The 20,048-nt window shown below is 41.8% G+C and overlaps 1 protein-coding gene across 1 annotated transcript in view; it reads right to left on the bottom strand.

The window, feature by feature from the left end:
• Nucleotides 1-347: 347 nt before the first annotated feature.
• Nucleotides 348-20,048, bottom strand: part of tecta (tectorin alpha) — a gene marked incomplete at its 3' end in the record, with an annotated part of 31,464 nt that continues 11,763 nt past the window's right edge. The window contains exons 14-23 of the mRNA XM_079247970.1: nt 16,635-16,921; nt 16,130-16,410; nt 15,530-15,640; nt 11,592-11,794; nt 11,306-11,469; nt 10,957-11,205; nt 9,670-9,832; nt 9,505-9,589; nt 8,892-9,011; nt 348-430 (exon numbers count right to left, since the gene is read on the bottom strand). Coding sequence (XP_079104096.1) covers nt 348-430; nt 8,892-9,011; nt 9,505-9,589; nt 9,670-9,832; nt 10,957-11,205; nt 11,306-11,469; nt 11,592-11,794; nt 15,530-15,640; nt 16,130-16,410; nt 16,635-16,921 — 1,746 coding nt within the window. The remainder of the gene's footprint in view (nt 431-8,891; nt 9,012-9,504; nt 9,590-9,669; nt 9,833-10,956; nt 11,206-11,305; nt 11,470-11,591; nt 11,795-15,529; nt 15,641-16,129; nt 16,411-16,634; nt 16,922-20,048) is intronic.

The raw sequence follows: 20,048 nt of genomic DNA, 5'->3' as shown, positions 1-20,048 counted from the left end.
TGGCACATAGTCAGGAGAAGCCTAGAATTGAACTCCCAACTTTCCCGTTGCAAGTCAACCACTCTTCCTCATGAGCTACAGCCACCAAATATACAGAAACAAACAAAATAAACTTGCTGCTGTGTGAATAAACCTGCAGGACCTCCATGACCACCAAGACCCCCCTTACACAAACCCCTACCCCCCACACACACCACCCCATTCCCTCATACCCTAACCCCCCCACACACATGCCCCAACACCATACACACACCTACCCCCCCACACACTCATGCACCACTACACTCCCCCATACACACAAACACACACACACACACCATCCTCAACCATCTTGTTCCTGGGGCCCACTACCAGGCACCAGGGCACGGACCTGCCCCCGACCGCAGCAGCAGATCCAGGTCAGCCAAGCCCCCCAGCGGAGGCCGAACCCCTATCTCCGGGAGACAGGGGACAGCCCCAGGCACCAGAGCCCAGGACCCCCACTGAGATTTAATTTGGTGGTATTCTAAGAATTTTGTGCTGCTGATTTCATATTTGGAAGAAATTGCATCCAATGGCAGAAAGTTTCCATTTTCTATAATATGTTCAAACTGCTTTACTCCTTTATTTTTCCACTGAGGGAAGTTTATCATCTTTCTGTTTTGTAGAATGTCTGGATTGTTTGAGTTGGGTGATAGCTTACATGCAATGAGTGCAGACTTGGTTACTTTCAGGAATTCCCACCAAGCCATAAAGAGGAACTGATGTTAATGCTTTTAAAACACATATGTGATTTAACAGTTGAGCTGATGAAAAAATCAGTAAATCAGAGTCAAACTAAATACTCACTCAATGCCTGCTCTACCCAGGGTGAGTAATCCACTTGGAGATGAATTGCAGCCCATTACATTAGAAAGTTTTATTAAAATTGGGCAGGTCCAACCCACTTCTGTCTTTGGTCTGTTGTAAAGTATTTGGACTGTGGCTTGTTTTTCTAGAGAAATTTGGATATGTCGGAGTCTAATGATTTAAACCAAGTGGAGAATGATTTGGTGGGAATCATTGAGAAAAGGTGATTAACTTTCGGTAGAACCATTATTTTAATGGTGGAAACTCCCCACTTCAAATAAGTGATATGGGCAAGCGGTTCCACCTGAAGAGGTCATCCGCCACTGTTTGCAATAGCTGTTCGTAATTTAACTTTATTAATTCTGTTAGTCTGGTAGACTTGATTATACCTAAATAACTAATGTTTCCTGACTTTATAGTGGTGTTAGATATTATGTGCTTCACCGAGACATGGCTGCATGAACACATCCCTGACTGTAATGTGTCTGTACCGGGCTTTAAAACGGTCCGTGCAGACCGCCGTAGACAACACAGCGGAAAGCTAAAGGGTGGTGGAATTGCAGTGCTCGTTAACCAGCGTTGGTGTCAATCTGGACATGTTACTGTCAAGGAGAAGATATGCACAAGGGACATGGAACTGTTAGCTGTGAGCTTCCGTCCATATTATTTACACAGAGAGTTTACCTGTGTTATTCTGGTAGCGGTTTATATAATACCTGGTACCGCACCAGACACAGCCTGTGACGTCATCAGCTCCGTCGTTGCTCGGCTACAAACACAGCATCCAAACTCATTCATGGTGATCTCCGGAGACTTCAACAACGTCTCCCTCTCTGCAACTCTACCAACATTCCAGCAGTTTGTCAGCTGCTCCACAAGAGAAAAGAAGATCTTGGACATATTTTATGTAAATATGAATAATGGATACAGTTGTTCTGCCCTGCCTCCTTTAGGAAGATCTGACCATAATCTGGTTCTTCTCACCTCCACCTACAAGCCCATCGTTCAGCAGCAACCAGTCATCACAAAGACTATCAAAATCTGGTCTGCTGAAGCTGAAGATGCTCTTAGAGGAGGCTTTGAGGCTACAGACTGGAGGACTACAGGGGGAAGTTAGAAAGTCAGCTCCAGCAGAATAACGTGAGGGATGTGTGGTCTGGAATGAAGAAGATCACCGGCTTCAAGTTAAAGGAGGACGAGCCTGATGGAGGTCTGGACAGAGCTAATGAGCTGAACATATTCTTCAACAGTTTCAGTTCACCCCCTACCTCCAGCCCAACAGACCACACACCCTCCATAAGCCCACTGCTTTCCTGTCACACCTCCAATCTGTCATCCTGCTGCTCAGTCATGGACCAGAACACACTGAACATATTCTTCAACAGGTTCAGTTCACCCCCAGTGCTGTGGAAAACCTCCTGCCTTGTTCGAGTGCCTAAAAAAACACAACCAGCTGAACCAAGTGACTACAGACCAGTTGCCCTGACATCTCACATCATGAAAGTCCTGGAGAGACTCTTACTGGCTCACCTCAACAAGCAAGTAAACACCTTTCAGGACCCATTCCAGTTTGCATATCGTAATGGACTTGGGGTTGAAGATGCCGTCATATATCTGCTCCAGAGAGCACACTCTCATCTGGACCATTCAGGCAGCACTCTGAGGGTCATGTTCTTTCATTTCTCCAGTGCTTTTAATACCATTCAGCCTGCTTTGTTATGTGAGAAGCTCCATAAATTCCAGGTGGATACCTCCACAACCACCTGGATCTATGACTACCTCACAAACAGACCACAGTTTGTGAGACTGAAAGGTTGTGTGTCTGAGATGGAGGTCAGCAGCACTGGTGCACCACAAGGAACTGTACTCTGGCCATTCCTCTTCACTCTGTACACCTCAGACTTCCAGTACAACTCTGAGTCCTGTCATCTGCAGAAATACTCTGATGACTCTGCAGTTGTGGGGTGTATCAGGGATGGACAAGAAGCAGAGTACAGAGAACTGGTCAGTCAGTTTGTTAAATGGTGCGGTGACAATCATCTCATATTAAATAGCAGCAAAACAAAAGAGATGATTGTTGACTTCAGGAGGAAGAAGAATAAACAAAGCACTGTTTCCATCCTTGGAGAGGAGGTGGAGGTGGTGGAGGAATACAAGTATCTTGGAGTTCAGCTGGACAACAAACTGGACTGGAAATAGGGTTGCCACCTTTCATAAATTAAAATAAGGGACAGACACCACTCATGTCATAACAGTTTAACAACATAATAAACAGGCTCATTTATTGAATTGATCACTTACTACAGATTCCTGACATCAAAAGCTGACATAAAAACATAAAGTTTTAAACATTTTAATGCAGGAAATGCATATAAAATAATTGTTTCCCTGTAGCTTAGCTATATATATATATATATATATATATATATATATATATATATATATATATATATATATATATATATATATATATATATATTTGCGTGTATTTATTAACTTTTCATCCATTGAAAGTACATTTTTAATGGCTATATATGATATTTATAACTATAAGTATATGCCGACGGTATATAAATAAATGATCATGCTCTCCTGATGCCGTTAGATGTCGGACAGTCCACCGTGCGCGACTTAACAGTTGCTGTCACGTTGTACAATGTGACTTATAAACATCTTCACTAACGCTGCAGCCGCATCTCTTCACGTCTGTTTTACATGCGCTTTTTATTTGCAGCAAGTAGAGAACCCTAACCCTAATTGCCAGACTTAAATCCAGGGGTGTCAGAGCTTTTTCTGTTGCTGATCCTAAGATGTGGAACAGCCTTCCCTATCACATCAGAGCTGCCCAATCTGTCTCAGATTTCAAGTCTGCACCTAAAACTCACTTTTTTGTAGAGCACTGCGCCAGCTCTATGCCCTCAAACTGGCATGGGAAAATGGCAAACTAGCATGGGAGTTTGCCCAACCAGTCTGCATGTGCTTTGTGGACTTGGAGAAGGCGATCAACCATGTCCCCCGGGGGCTCTTGTAGGGGTTACTCCAAGAGTATGGGGTACCGGACCCTGTACGACAGGTGTCAGAGCTTGGTTCGTATTATGCCGGGCGGACACTGTGCGATTTCGAGGCGATTTCAGGCGGTTTTGCTGTCGCAGACCACGCTGTGTCATCGTGGAAACATCGTAGCGTCGGGATGTCCGGTCAGGAGGTCGTAAGCCGTACAGTGTGAGAACACTCACGAGGAAGGATTCATTGCTGCTACGTTCTAACGATGATGCTGCGACCTCCCGATCAAACTTCTGGCATGTCAGAAATTTTCGCTGTAGCCCGTACAGTGTGAGTGGTGTTACATCACGATTCTACGTTCGCACCTGCGCAGAAGACACCGGTGGAGCTTTAAACAATGGCGGGCAACCCCAACTTCAGACATGTGCGGTGGACACAGCTGCTAGAAGAGAGATTAGTAGAGCTATGGAGAGAACACGAGGTTTTCTTTTGTTTTAAGTTTCAGCGCACACAACTGCAACAACTTGCTGCCTGCTCGCCATCTTGTCAGGCACGCTGTGGTTGTCATAGGAACTAGGAACCTTTGTATTTCGTTGTTCACACTCGAGCACGTCGTGCCGTCACACACCGACTGACGCCGACAACTAGTCGTGGTTGTCAGTAATGGTGGCTGACAGCAGTCGTACAGTATGAGTACACATGTCGTCGGGTCAGATAGAGTACGAGGGACAAACCCAGTCGTGCAGTGGGAGCATTTCCCCGACAGTCAGATTTCTAAAATCACACATTGTCCGCCCGGCCTTACTAGTTGAAAGTCAGTTTAATTTCCGGTGAGGGTTGGACTCCACCAAGGCTGCCCTTTATCGCCAATTCTGTTCATAACTTATATGGACAGAATTTCTAGGCGCAGCCGAGGTGTTGAGGGATCTGGCTTAGTGGCCTCAGGTCCCTGCTTTTTACAGATGACGTGGTCCTCTTGGCTTCATCTGGTCGTGATCTCCAGCTCTCACTTGAGCGATTCGTGTCGTCAAGCATTAAAAGAACTTCACTCATACTAAATTTGAGAACATTTATTCATGGAAGGGTGGTGCTTCTCACAAAGAATAAAACATCTTTTGGTCATGCTTTAAAAATAAAGTGATTATTTTAAAAAAAAAAAAAAAAAAAAAGTAATGTCATAAACCAGCAAACTCACTGTACATTTGTACACTGAGCGTTACAAACATATGAAAAGCTCATATTGGTTTTATAACTAATCCAACATGGCCTCATTGAGCCTCGAGAGTTTGTTTAAACTATGAACAGTCAGCCACATTTCTGACATGTCAACCACGACACAAAACTGCGGGGTTCATGTGTCAGCAGTGTGGAAAAAAGATTTCTAAGTAAGATTAAAGTGACTAAAATGAAACATTTCAATTAATGTTATCACTAAATATTGTTATATACACAAAATAATCTATCATCTAAAATTAAGAGTAATGATTTAACAAGGTGCTTTCCTCCCACATAAATATTCAAATGTCATTCAAAACTCATTCACAAACTTTTTGTCTCTCCAAAATTTCAACAATCCAAAATTTCTGTTCTGTTCCAACAACATAGGTCTGCAGCTGGTGGTGAGACTCCTGAACCCTGCATTCTGTCCAATGGCCATAGGGAGCACCCGCAGTGGCTGCAGAGGTCTGTTACAAACATCACTTTATTCTGACCACAGTATACACTTGCATAAACTTGTGTCTTTATGGCTAATTTAAAGTTGTATTTAGAACAGATGTCGATTTATGAATTATCGTTCCAATCAGAGTAAAACTGTAGAAACTGTAGAAAAAAGTATGCACTAAAAGAGAGCAATGCTGCAACTGACAAAACCAAAACATTGTGAGGCTAAATGTCCAGATCATCAGCTAAAAAAAATGTTTTTGGTCATGTTTATGGTTTTTATAAAAGTCTCTTTACAAAAAAAAAAAAAAAAAAAAAAAAAAAAAAAAAAACCCACAGAAAAGACTTATTAGACTAATATAAATCATGAGATATTCAGACTTATTTATTCAGACTTGTAACTTGTTTATTCTTTCTTTAGATAAATCTTTGTGACAAACAGGTTGAGACCAAATTAGGGCTGGGTGATATGACGAGATCTATCCTCTGGACAATGCTTATCGTTTCCTATCGTTTACGCCAAGGTTAGGTTCTTTACTGCAGTATTTTACGTCAAGATGTGCTTTACGGCATGGACGCTGCAATACATAAACTTGGAGAAAGATGGTAGCGTTTCAGAGCAGGATAATTCACTAAACCGACAACAGACTAGCTCACAGTCCCAACAACGGACCCCGACACAACTAACTCATTTTATCACCTGCGCAGGAATCAGGACAAAGAATACAGAGAGTCAACGAGCAAAAGCCACAAAAGCAGCGTCAAGTGGAGGCGAACGTGCTTATAATAAACTCCAGACCCAAACGCTGCAACAGGCATTTACCCATGAAACACCGTGCGGCCAAAGTTCCCGCAGATAAAAGGAGATCCCTACTGCCATTGCCAAGTGCATTTAACAAATAACTGATGACTGACACAAAATTACACACACAATTTTATATTGTTATGCATATTGTTATGGAGATATAAAATAAGCTATGTCGGGATGTGAGATTTTGGTCATATTGCCCAACCCTAGCCCAAATAATTAGATTGTTTGGAAGTCAAATAAGTTTCGCTTTGGTTTAAGTCAGCCAGCAGGTGTGCTGTTGCTAGGAACGACTCTTCTGTCTCTATTATGATTGAAAATCCACAATGTTTTTATGCAATGTGAAGACTTATACAAAAAGTTGTTTCATATGGTAATTTTTTTTTCATGTTTTCTAAAAATAATATTTTCTTCAGGAAAAAAACAGCAGCATCAGACCTTCTATGGAGGAGAGTAGATGCAAGACAAGCATCGTGTGACCGGCAGGGGTTATCCATGCCTTAAGTCAGCAATGGAGAACATTTGAGTGAAGCTGGGTCATTTCAAAATCAGCTACACTGATATTAACACTCCTTCAAAGTTGAAAAAAAAAATCCAGTTTTTACAAATGGTTGAAGAACATCCACTCTGATCAAGTGATACCTGCTTATGTTAGGCAGAAACTTCAGCCTTAAAGGTGCAAAGTCCCTAAACCTGACTCGATACTAACATGCATGATATGTGAAGGTTGGCTGCTCTTCATGCTGGATGCAATCATGCTGTTTATTTATAAAAATGTTGAATAATAATTTTCAGTTCCTTTGTACATCACACTTTTCTTGACCTCAGTGGAATCTGTAGAAATATTTGCATTACATCTAAAAACAAATATAAAATCAAGGCAGCATTCTTCACAATTATTCTACATTTTTGAGAGATTAATATGTCAAATATGTTTCTGTTTTGGCTAATAAATAATAATAATAATAATAATAATAATAATAATACAGATTTTTCACATTTGGCTTGCTTTCAGTAAAACTTTACAGGCTTGGGAAATGAAATCATGTTTCTTTGATGCCACCTAGTGGTTAAACTCAGTGAAAGGTCCATTTTCTATGAAGAGAAAAAGGTTTTTTGGGGGAAAAATGTTATAACATCAAAAAACATCTAAACATTGTAGATTTAAGTGAATAATACAGTGAGGTTCTCTGATACATGTAAATAAGAGGAGGTGAAGCACCACAGTTTGGCTACAAAGATGTAAAACATGTCAGGTAGTGAAGATATGCAAACCCATATTTTCTCTCCACCAGACCAGAGTTTCAACATCTGGAATGGGTTTGGATTTTTCCTCTGTCAGTTTTCTGTCTGTCGGTTCATCTACTGGCTAAACACGGCTGATTTTTCTGTATCTTCAAGTCTGTGTGTTTTTCATTTGTTGTTGATGTTAAGAAAGGAAACAAGTTTGAAAACAAGTCAGGAGAACGGAGATCAGAGCGCTGATGCTCAGCAGAGGGCAAAATTTACAGCTGGAGCTTGAAGCTGGAAAAAAAAGAAAAACACAATTTTACTCCATTCATCGTTTAAATAAATACAATTTGCAAAAACAATTGCTATTTCATTTTTCTTTAACTGTATTTTGTATATTTTAACATTTTTTATGCCTTTCTTCCTAGTTTTGCTGAAATAGAAAATTGGGTTATCAAATCTAATAAATTATATATCTAAACAATATCTAAAATAAACAACACAAGTTTGATATTATTAAAGAATTAAAGGGTGGACAAAAACCTATTTTCACATAAAAAATGTTGCATTGTTTATTAGTGAAAATGATTTTGTATTATCTTGGATTCAGGCATTATTGTTGTTTCAGATAAAAGCTAACAACCTGCAGTTGACTTAGATTTAGAGTTTATTGTCCCTGAGGGGAAATTCTTTTTTTTATAAGCTGGGACCCTTGACACCTATTACCAGGTATGCAGTACTGTTCAGATGTTATTTTGGTAAAAAAAAAAAAAAAAAAGATATACAAATAAAAAGAACTCACATCACCAAGCGTAAAGTTTCTGTAAACAGGCTTTACAGCTGTTATACCTAAGTGGTTGATATTACCCAAGTCCTGCTGAAGCCATCAGAAGACATTCAACCAGATTGTCCTGAGAGTCATGATAACTGGATGTTAGCAATAAACCAGTTTGACCCATTTGGACCCAGTTCTTGTGCATGTGGCTTGCTTCCCACAGATCCCATCAGATTGGAATCTGATAGCTACAAAAGTCTTTAGGTACAGGGAGGTGTCAAACTAATGTCACTATGAATGCATGCAGACATAAACATGTGAAAAGCACACATGCTGCATTCAGGGTACACTGGATATTATTTAGATTATTTAGCTAAACTTAATTTGAGTGTCACTGTGAAGGGGCATTGGACAACCTGGGAGAAGACTCTTTTGGAAACTTAAGGATTAAACAAAAGTGCTTCCATGGTAACTTTGTTTGGTATTCATAAATTTTCTCCTTGCTGCTTTTGAACTGATACAAATTATTTTAGTGACATAGATATCCATAAACATTTTGGGGCATAAAGAGACTGTGTAACTCACTTCTGCAGCTTTTCTTGTCATGTTGCAGCATCCCAGTCACACAGCTGCAGATGGGTCCAGTTCCCTTACTGGTGCAGATCTGCTCACAACCTCCATTTTCCTCCTCACACCAGTCGGACTCTGAGGAAAGATAGGAACCAAGTTGTGGAAATCTGCAGCAGAGAGTTTCTGAATAGAATAATTACAGAAAAACTGAAAAAAGAAAGAAAATGGATGAGATATAATAAAATTAAATTAAACATTTATTGCAGGTCAGGATTCCATCATCAGTTGCCATGGTGATACAAGCCTGGAAGAAGTGAACCAGTTACATAAAATTCGGATGCCTGCACCATGAAGCAGTAATATCCAGTATTACTGGAATATTGATGTATTTATTTTGTTCAGTTTTATAAAATATTGTGATTTCTGTTTGATACTTTCCGAACTTTCCTTGTTCCATTGTTGTCATGTTTTTACTCATTGTTCTTATTTTCTTTCTCTCCGGGGTTCTCATCCAGGTTTTATAGTCAACCTTCTACATGTTTCAGATCCAAATTATTCCTAACATGAAAATCTAAAAGACACCTTGTTTTGTGTGAAAATGTTTACCATCACTAAACTCCACACCCACCTCTCTTTCTTATGGGCCCCACACTCAGTATGTGCTCTTTATGGTTGCCATCCTCTGAGTACATTCTCCTCTTGTGTGGACAGTTCTGGACACATACATTCATCAGTAACACAGCAGAGGGATCCATTGTCTGGGGTTTAGAGCTGAATTAAAAAAAAATCTCACCACTTTGCAGGCGTTTGTGTCTGAGTCACACAGTGAAACGTCGCAGTGCAGGTGGACCTCATCATAATCTCCGATGAACTTGAATACAGTGACGTGGAAGCGGCAGGTGAGTGATACACCATTTTCTGCCATGCCAATGGTGTTGTCCTTAATGTTTGGACACCTACAGAGGGATTATTTTTACATAAAACTCTGAAAGTTCTGCTTCATACTTGCTACTATCCTATCTATGGTCTGAAATTCATCTATCAAAATCCTAGATTAACAACTTTTTTTTTCCCACAGCAAAGACAAGGCCACAAGCTAAAAGTGTCCGACAGCATTAGTGCAGCACAGACTGCTTCTTTACTAGACTTCCCCCAAGTGACAGAAAAATATTGTAACATGTTAGTCATGCAACTGAAAAGCACTAACTGACAGTGGTTGCAGAATCCTGCTATGTTCAATCTTTCAGCTGCTGTAAATATGCAGAAACCTGCTGGTTTAAAATTTCTATATTGGTGAGATTGTCTGAAATGATCTGAAATAACTGCAATCTTTCAATCCTGCTAAATTTCAGGCAATAATCTAATGACCACTTATACTAATTAGGTGACTCCTTTTTATCGTTTACCACAACATTGGAAATACAAACAATCTTTTACCACAGATGAATCCTACAATGTTAATAGCCTCATTTCCACCCACGGGTGTGGATTGGGATGCATGTTTTTGCATTTCCACTAGTGAAAACTGGAAGGGTACCACCTTCAACAACTCAAAAACCCATCCTACTTCTTTGGGAACCATTTCTTGAGGAATAAATCTAACCAATTTGACCCAAAAGGGTAGAAGCTTGCACACTGCCATCTTTTGGTTGTTCAAAAAAACAGAAGCATGTCACTTTCTATGCTCCTAGTTTTGAGCAACGGTATTTTTTGTTGTTGTTGATTAAATCTCTGGAAAAAGGCCCATCATCTTTTCATAACAAACAGTCAAACGCCAAGTAAAAAGACAAGAAAATTTTGGATGACACTGTTCCTTCTCCTTTATTTCTGAGTCATGTTTTGGTTTCTACTTTAAAGAAGACATCGTGCTACAATGGCATCATGCTGTTGTGGCTGATGCCAGCTGATGCCTGATGCCAACCGGATTGCAATAGATGCAGTGCGGCTGATATTCATCTCAGGCAAGGTTACAGTTGGCTTTGGGAATGCAGCAACATTACAGTTAACCATCCTGATATGCACCCATTGGTGAAAACAAGGCTCATGTGTGGGTCCAAGAAATAAAAATAGTTTCGCCTACCCTCTCTCTATGATGATGTAGCGGAGTCGGTCGCTACTGTAGCGGGATGGTGTGGCCCAGCACATATTCACTATGAGGATAAGCTGATTTTCATCCGCCCCCTCTACAAAGACACCGACGTAGAGAATATCCCGAGTACTAAGCACCACCTCCCCCTCTTTGTATGGATTGCGGTAGGAGGAGTTCTTATACAGAGCCATCTTGGTGATGAAGTTTCCCTCTTGGGTCGGTAAAGTCAGGTTAATCACACTGGAAAATAGAGGAAAGAGGAAGGTGATAAAAGTTCTTACTGGTCTAGTCCTGCCATAATGAATCTGAAGTGAATGCATGACTGGTTTCTGAGTCTAACCTGAGCATTGGTTTCAGGACGGTCTCCAGTGAAATTTTCAAGTCCAGTTCGTAGGCGCAGGAAAACTCCACATTGATGGTCCTATCTCTGGTAATGACGTTACCAGTGTTGTTTACACTCTCGATCCAAACGGTATTCTTATACATGATGTGTGTGCCATTTGACTGTCAAAGAACCAAAGAGCTAACTGATGAAGGGACCAGGGGACTGTATGGAGACTCTGGAAAAGCAAATCCAGCTGAAAAGCATCAGCTAACAGCATTGAAGCAACTGCATACAAGCCAACCTGTACGATGGAACCACAGTGTCCCTTAGTGTTGTTGATCTGGAAGGAGATGAAGTCCTCTCCCTCGATGCCAGCACAGCGTTCATCGTTGATCCTCACATCTTCCCGTTCAAAGCCCAGCTGGAAGAGCTTACACTTGGAGATTGAAACCTCCATCAGAGCATGCTTACAGTTCACCTCAGCTTGAATGATGTCATCTTCACCTGCTACAAACATACAGTCATTAATGTGTGTTACATGTTTTTAGAGTTTAAATGACCCTCCCTCACTGAACCTGTAGACACCACAGTCTCAGAGATGGAAGGTTATATGATGCATGTAGAACACAGATGGAACAAATGGTTATTTTTTTAGGATGCTAAATCTGAAATATAAAATGTTTTGAGTAATCAATGAAATAAGAAGCTAAAGCACTGTGGCCTCACAACAAGAAGATTGCTGATTCAAGCCTCACCTGGGGGGAGGCTCGAGCGACGGCTTCTCTGTGTGGAGTTTGCATGTTCTCGATGTTTATGCATCGAGAACACGCAAATACTCTGGCTTCCTCCTACTGTCTGAAGGCATTAGGTTAATTGGTTACCCAAAATTTTCCCTAGAAATGACTGTGAGCGCCAAACTGGCAGATCTGTCAGGTTCATAAGGCCAGGTTGGCGAGGATGTTTATAATGGAAAATTAGTACATTGCTTGTTTCACACCATTTTTAATGCATTTAACATCTTCATTTTCAATAATAAACAGTAGCCAGTAGTTACATAATTCAGTCATGACAAGTAATTGAAATTGGAATGTATTTTAAAACTTTTTAAGAAGGGGTACCGGAGGGTGTGTTCCAATTACAGGGGAATCACACTCCTCAGCCTCCCTGGTAAGGTCTATTCAGGGGTCCTGGAGAGGAGGGTCCGCCGGATAGTCAAATCTCGGATTGAGGAGGAGCAGTGTGGTTTTCGTCCTGGTCGCGGAACAGTGGACAAGCTCTACAACCTCTTTGGGGTCCTGGAGGGGGCATGGAAGTTTGCTCAACCAGTCCGACTGTGTACCCCGGTGGCTCCTGTAGGGGGTACTCCGGAAGCACAGGGGACCGGACCCCTTTGTATGAGCTGTCCGGTCCCTGTACGACAGGTGTCAGAGCTTGGTCCACATTGTTGGAAATAAGTCGGATTCGTTTCCAGTCAGGGTTGGACTCCACCAAGGCTGCCCTTTATCACCCATTCTGTTCATAACTTATATGGACAGAATTTCTAGGTGCAGCCGAGGTGTTGAGGGGATCCGGCTTGGTGGCCTCAGGATTGGGTCCCTGCTTTTTGCGGATGACGTGGTCCTGTTGGCTTCATCTGGTCGTGATCTCCAGCTCTCACTTGAGCGATTCGCAGCCGAGTGTGAAGCGGCTGGGACGAGAATCAGCACTTCTAATTCTGAGACCATGGTCCTCAGCCGGAATAGGGTGGATTGTCCTCTCCGGGTCGGGAGTCAGGTCCTGCCTCAAGTGGAGGAGTTTAAATATCTCGGGGTCTTGTTCACGGTGGAGGGAAGGATGGAGCACGAGATCGACAAACGGATCGGTGCGGCGTCTGCAGTAATGCGGACTCTGCGCCGGTCTGTCGTGGTGAAGAAGGAGCTGAGCCAGAAGGCGAAGCTCTCGATTTACCAGTCGATCTACGTTCCTACCCTCACTTATGGTCATGAGCTGTGGGTCGTGACCGAAAGAACGAGATCTCGTATACAGGCGGCTGAAATTAGTTTCCTCCGCAGGGTGGCCGGGCTCTCCCTTAGAGATAGGGTGAGGAGCTCGGTCATCCGGGAGGAGATCAGAGTAGAGCCGCTGCTCCTCCGCATCGAGAGGAACCAGTTGAGGTGGCTCGGGCATCTGGTCAGGATGCCTCCTGGACCTCCCTGGTGAGGTGTTCCAGGCGAATCCCTCTGGGAGGAGACCCCGGGGAAGACCCAGGACACGCTGGAGGGATTATATCTCTCAGCTGGCCTGGGAATGGTTTATGATTTACAAAATACATTCCATCCATCCATCTTTGGCCACTTATCTGAGGTTGGGTCGCGGGGGCAGCAGCCTAAGCAGGGAAGCCCAGACTTCCCTCTCCCCAGCCATATTTGCCCCCCGCTGAGTTGGAGAGACTGGAGAGACTCTTACTGGCTCACCTCAACAAACAACAACACCTTTCAGGACCCATTCTAGTTTGCATATCGTAATGGACTTGGGGTTGAAGATGCCATCATATACCTGCTCCAGAGAGCACACTCTCATCTGGACCATTCAGGCAGCACTCTGAGGGTCATGTTCTTTCATTTCTCAAGTGCTTTTAATACCATTCAGCCTGCTTTGTTATGTGAGAAGCTCCATAAATTCCAGGTGGATACCTCCACAACCACCTGGATCTATGACTACCTCACAAACAGACCCCAGTTTGTGAGACTGAAAGGTTGTGTGTCTGAGATGGAGGTCAGCAGCACTGGTGCACCACAAGGAACTGTACTCTGGCCATTCCTCTTCACTCTGTATACCTCAAACTTCCAGTACAACTCTGAGTCCTGTCATCTGCAGAAATACTCTGATGACTCTGCAGTTGTGGGGTGTATCAGGGATGGACAAGAAGCAGAGTACAGAGAACTGGTCAGTCAGTTTGTTAAATGGTGCGGTGACAATCATCTCATATTAAATAGCAGCAAAACAAAAGAGATGATTGTTGACTTCAGGAGGAAGAAGAATAAACAAAGCACTGTTTCCATCCTGGGAGAGGAGGTGGAGGTGGTGGAGGAATACAAGTATCTTGGAGTTCAGCTGGACAACAAACTGGACTGGAAATGCAACACTGACTACATCTACAAGAAAGGTCAGAGCAGACTGTACTTCTTAAGGAAGCTGAGATGGTTTAACGTCTGCACCAAGATGTTGCATATCTTCTATAAGTCTGTTGTGGAGAGTGCAGTCAGCTTTGCAGCATCTGCTGGGGTAGTAGCATCAGAACCAGAGACTTGAAGAGAATCAACAAACTGATCCAGAAAACTGCTTCTGTGCTTGGAGTAACTCTGGAGCCGCTGGAGCTGATTGTCCAAAGAAGAATGCTGCACAAGCTGATGAAGATGATGGAGGATTCTTCACACCCTCTCCACAACACAGTGATGAATCAACAAAGTGTGTTCAGTGAGAGGCTTCTTCAGGTCTGATGTAAGACTGAAAGATACAGAAGATCATTCCTGCCAGCAGCCCTCAGCCTCCAGAACAAGACCTCCTCAAGTTAATTATATACTACAAAATTGAATTTCCCTTTGGGAATTAATAAAGTATTTTTCATTTTATTCCAAATCTGACGTGCACCCCTGCTTGCAGAGCAGTTATGAGGAAGTTATGTGCAGTAAGCATAGAAGAGAACCTGCAACACAATGCCCCAACCAGACACTTAGGTTTCACTCATGTCAGTTGTGCTGGCCCTCCTAGGCAGCAGGGATATAAATCCAGTTTAGACACCACAGTTATGAACAGTTATAGCTGCTAGGTGACTGTAAAGAGTGAATATTTCAATGTAGTGAGCCCCATTTGGGTCATGCTTCCATCACTACTTCCTATAGTGTCCCTATTTTGTTGTGGTTTAACAGCTACTGGTTAGCCCAGCAACTAGATAGCTGCTTGTTTGTGGTTAGGCCATACTTTTCTATTGTTACTTTTTTTCACCCTGGTAGCAATAAAAAAGTGAAAAATACATACGGTAATCACTAATGCTTTCTGTTATTTCTTATTTGTGCAGTTTGTTGTCTCTTATTTCACTGTTTGGCACAAAGCCTTAACATGACTAAGATTAAACAAGACAAGAAGTTCATCTACTGGCAAATCCCAATTTACTAAAAAAACAAAATGAATATGTTACTTTTTTAGTGAACTGATAACTGCTGAAGTGGGACTTCACATGTAAATAGGACAAAATCTTACCCACTGGGCTGGTAGGTAACTCGGGACAGCCACACAGGTCCCCTCCGTTTTCCAGCTCGCAGGTAAAGTTAGTGCAGATCTCTCCTGCACACGGGTCATAGATCCATTCTGCTAAAGACGAGTCCACACACAACGTTAGCTGTCACACACACAAGGAAAGATACAGTAAAAAGCTGAGGAATCAGCTCAACTGTGGCTCATTTAAAAACTATTCGACATGCATCTGTTAAAGTAGCAAATCATATAATGTATAATTGAGACTCAGAACTTACCTGTTCAAAATTGCATATAACTTCTTTCGCTCTCCATCACATTATCTATATGTCTATCTTTGATAGAATTTTTTTTTTAATATTGTACTTCTGCATCTGACTTTCATGCCTAATTCTCTGTGTTGTTATGAGACTGTGTGTTTTGAGGTGTGCTTGTCGTAAATTAGGTGTGTAACTGTATTAAATCATGTGCACCTGCATTGCAGATGTTTCAGAACTAGATTCCAATTGCCAATCAAATCAGCAGGAATTAAACATTTTTTTAAAAAACGCCACTGTGTGTGCAGCATAATGCCATCATGAGGCTGGTATCTCACGGTGCTCTTACAGCAGTTCTCCTGGGTGATCCACTTGGTGGTGAGGGTGCCCAAAGAGCGACAGGCCTCCGCATAGGCAGCCAGTGAACCACAGACCTGAGCCTTGCGATGATTGTAGCAGCCATCCAGGTAGCAGGACTGGTAGAAGGGCCGGGGATCCAGCAGGCCGTGGCATGGCTGGAAGAAGCCCTTCAGTTGTGTCAGCTTCTGACAGGCATCCTCACTCTGCAGAGCCAGCACAGCGGTGTTGTCGCAAGACTGAGCCAAAGCCACATACTGGGTCTCATCACAACTAGAGGAAAAAGAGAAACTTCTAGCTTTTAAGATCATCACTTTTAACTGGATTTTTGGGGCAGGTAAAATCTGCACACATCTGCAGACACATCTGCGCAGATTGGTAATTATTTTCTTCTCAGTAGCAAAGTAGAACTATTTAGAAATGGTCTCAAAAAAAGGTTTTACTTGCTTTTTGTAAAATGCACCATAAATTCCACTGTATCTGTAAATCTCACCCACCTGTTCTGCATACCATTGGTCTTCCAGCTCTGGGCCAGCTCCAGGGCGCTGACTGCTGGCTTGCCCCTGGAGGTCATGTAGTCATCGCTGGGGTCCCCGTTGAAATTCCCACAAAGACCACACACCTTGTTCTGAAGTCGCTGGCCCATAGAGATGCTAAGAGTGTTGAAGCGGTTGTATCGAACCTGAATGTCCAGCGGTGTGTCAATAACAATAAAGCCTTCAGATGTGGACAGACGTGTCAACAGCCCTGTTAGAAACGGCACTGACACGGGTGTGCCGTTGACCTGGGAAGACACCAAAAGCAGCACCATGACATGATAACCCTTCTTTTAAACATCAACTCAGCTTAATGATTTAAAAAAGGCCATGGGAGTGTTCATTTGGGAAAATAAGACCTCTGGGAGACCCAAGTCCTTCCTAGAAAATTTTACGTGATTTCAGTTATCTCCTTTGTTGTAAAAAGAATTCAAGGTGTCGCCTAACTATGTAATTTTAGAAACTTTAGTAGTAATTGCACTTAGCTGGAAGGTGGCATCTGAAAGTGAACACTTGAACAAAGAGTTCTGCCTTATTTTACTGGCTGATGGGCTGAAGCAAATAAGGTGTGTTTAAGCTTGAATATGTTCAGTTTCCTTAAGCAGTGATTAAATTTTTTTGGTATCATTTGTGTAAGCTGGTCCATATGCATAAAAGACAATACCAAGTGACGGCACGCTCTACAGTGACTAAGGAAGGAGACAGCCAGGAGCACAGATTGTGATGGCGCAGTGATTTCTCAATGGTAAAGAGAATATGACCAGTGCAACCTCGCTACATCTGATGCCAATTTAGTTCTGTAGCTCACCTGGATGAAGCAAGACTAGAGCTCACTGGAATTTGGTTTGTCATAATCTACCTCTTAGTGCACTTTCAGTTGAATGGTATGACCTACATCCAGGACTGGAGGAGTTCTAACAGACTATCAGTGGTAAGTAAATCGTCATTTAAACCACAAGAACTTTAAAGTATTCTGGAAAGAAAGGGCGATTGAAATTAGATACATTGTTTAGTTTAGTAAAAGCTTCTTGGATATGTAGGCAAAAGAAAGTAACTTGACCATAATCTGAGCAGAGAAAAATATATGTTTCTGTCACATTTCAAGCTTGATCCCCACAATGAAATTTCAGCCTTAGAAAATGATCTGAAATGCACCTTTATCATCCTGATAAAAGAGAGAGAAAAAAAGCTGATATTTTAAAATGTTCTTTTAACTTTCATCATAAGACAACAACCTTGTCATCACAATATTTACAATCAGTCACCAAAAATGTAAGCAGCCTTGGTAAAAATCTTTTTCAAAACATGCATATTCAACCTAAAGCCAGACAGACTGAGCCGAATACAGCGCTGGCTCACTTACAGCACTGGCAAATCTTGTATGGGCCATATTGTTCCAAATATAAGGAGCTGGGCAGGACATAGATTCCACCAATTTCCTCATGGGCCACATTTGACATCGGTCATGTTATATATGGTCTGTTCACACCACATTTCCACACAAAAAGTTTTGCCGTGCATATTTGAAAAAAAAAAAACATTTACACAACAGCAGAATGAAATTGTGCAGGAGAGAACACAAATAGAAACAGAAACAATATAGTGTGTCTGTCAGGCTCTCATGGGCATTAAACCTTTAATGGCACATCTAGGTGTGCACGGCATATTCATAAACCTAACACAACAGAAGCAGTGAATGCTACACTGCAAAAACTGAAATCTAAGTTAGATCAAAAATCTTAAATTGAGTACACATATGCTTATTTTCTTAAAGGTAAGATCATTCTTAGTTTTTATGCCAGAGAATTCCTCTTGTTTTAAGAGTATTTTTACTTGTTTTTGAAGTCCTGACAAGCCAAATTTTCTTGTTATGTTGGCAGATAATTTATCTTATTTTAAGCAACATTTTTGTATATTTTTTTCTTGTTTTTTTAAGGCTGAGTTTTTGCAGTGTAACCACTAAGTATCTATGTAACTTCTGCTTCTTTGCTGCTGCTGCTGCTGCTGATGTTCTACATGGAACAGGTTTTGTTTCTGGGAAGCAAAGATGCATGGTGAGTGTTAACTCCTAAAGTAAAGTGGATTCAAACTAAATATCTAGTAACATTGACTGGAGACCTTTACAGGTGTACATGTCTCTTGCCTGCTAATTGCTAGGCTCCAGCTTCCCCAATTAGACTAAGTTGTATAGAAAAAGGATGGATGCATGGATCTAACAGGAAAGTTGAGCTTTTCTCAGATACACTGTATCTGAATTACCCTTACCCCTAACCCTAACCGTTCATTCATTTTCATTTAATTTAATTTCATTTCATTCCATCTACAATTAGACTGATCTGACATGACTAACTACTTTTACCCATCATCAGGTAGCTAGATATTTTTTGTATGAACCATCTTCCATGCATCACTGTATTGCAGTAGGATTGTGACTCCATGAAAATTGTATTATTTCCTATTAATGAAGAAGAATTTACACCAACCTGGAAGAGAGAACAAAGTGATGTAATTTTGTTCTTGTGGTCTGGAGAACAGGAGCAAAGGCATAATGACAGAACAAGCTGCTGCGTCCAGTTGGACGAAGGTGTTCACAAGTAGTGCTACAGGCTTTTTTTTCTTCCCACCTCATAATATTCCCTGTGTTAAAATGCAACCACAATACCACAATGTTTGTTGCAAACAACTAGGCTAAGTTCTCCAACTCCTCTGACAAATATAGTTAAAGTAAGTGCGTAGGTGCTCACTGAAGAGCTGAGTCTTTTTCCTAAAAGAAGACAAGGACTCTGCAGATTGGACAGTTTGGGAGGTCATTCCACCATTGTGGCACAACAGAGGAAAGTAGTCTGGCTGGTGATTTATGGTGCATTCACATCAGGATAATCCACAAGACTTGGTCTGATTGGCTCCCCTGTTTTCAACTCAAGCGATCTGAACACTTCTCGCAAGGATACTCTAAAGGCTCTTCCTGTTAGGTTGTAAACCACAAGAGGACATATCCAGAGATGCCAAGCTCAGAGAGTGTGGAAAGGAGAATCTGATAGTTGACGGTATCAAAAGCTACGGACACGTCCAGCGATATCATGACTGTGATGACTTTAAGGCATGTGTTTATATTTTTGGTTGATCCAGTTCTTTGCTAGCTTGTTGTTTTTTTATTAGAAGAGACAAGTTCATTTCAATTAAAGATTTAGTTACACAGGAAGTTTTATTTTGAAAGAGCCAGCAGTTGATGTCACTTACTGTTGGGTAACTACCTTCTTCTTCCTGGCTCTCTTGACAAGCATGGCAGACATGTTATGGGTGCTCTAAACTTCCTCCAACATCATCCACTGTCAATCATCACTGGGGCAATGCCGTAAGTTCATGAAAATAGTA

This window comes from Telmatherina bonti, assembly GCF_933228915.1.
Source record: "Telmatherina bonti genome assembly, chromosome: 10".
Classification (NCBI taxonomy): domain Eukaryota; kingdom Metazoa; phylum Chordata; class Actinopteri; order Atheriniformes; family Telmatherinidae; genus Telmatherina; species Telmatherina bonti.
The sequence above is the reverse complement of the archived record's forward strand: the minus strand, read 5'-3'. Positions and strand labels throughout refer to the sequence as shown.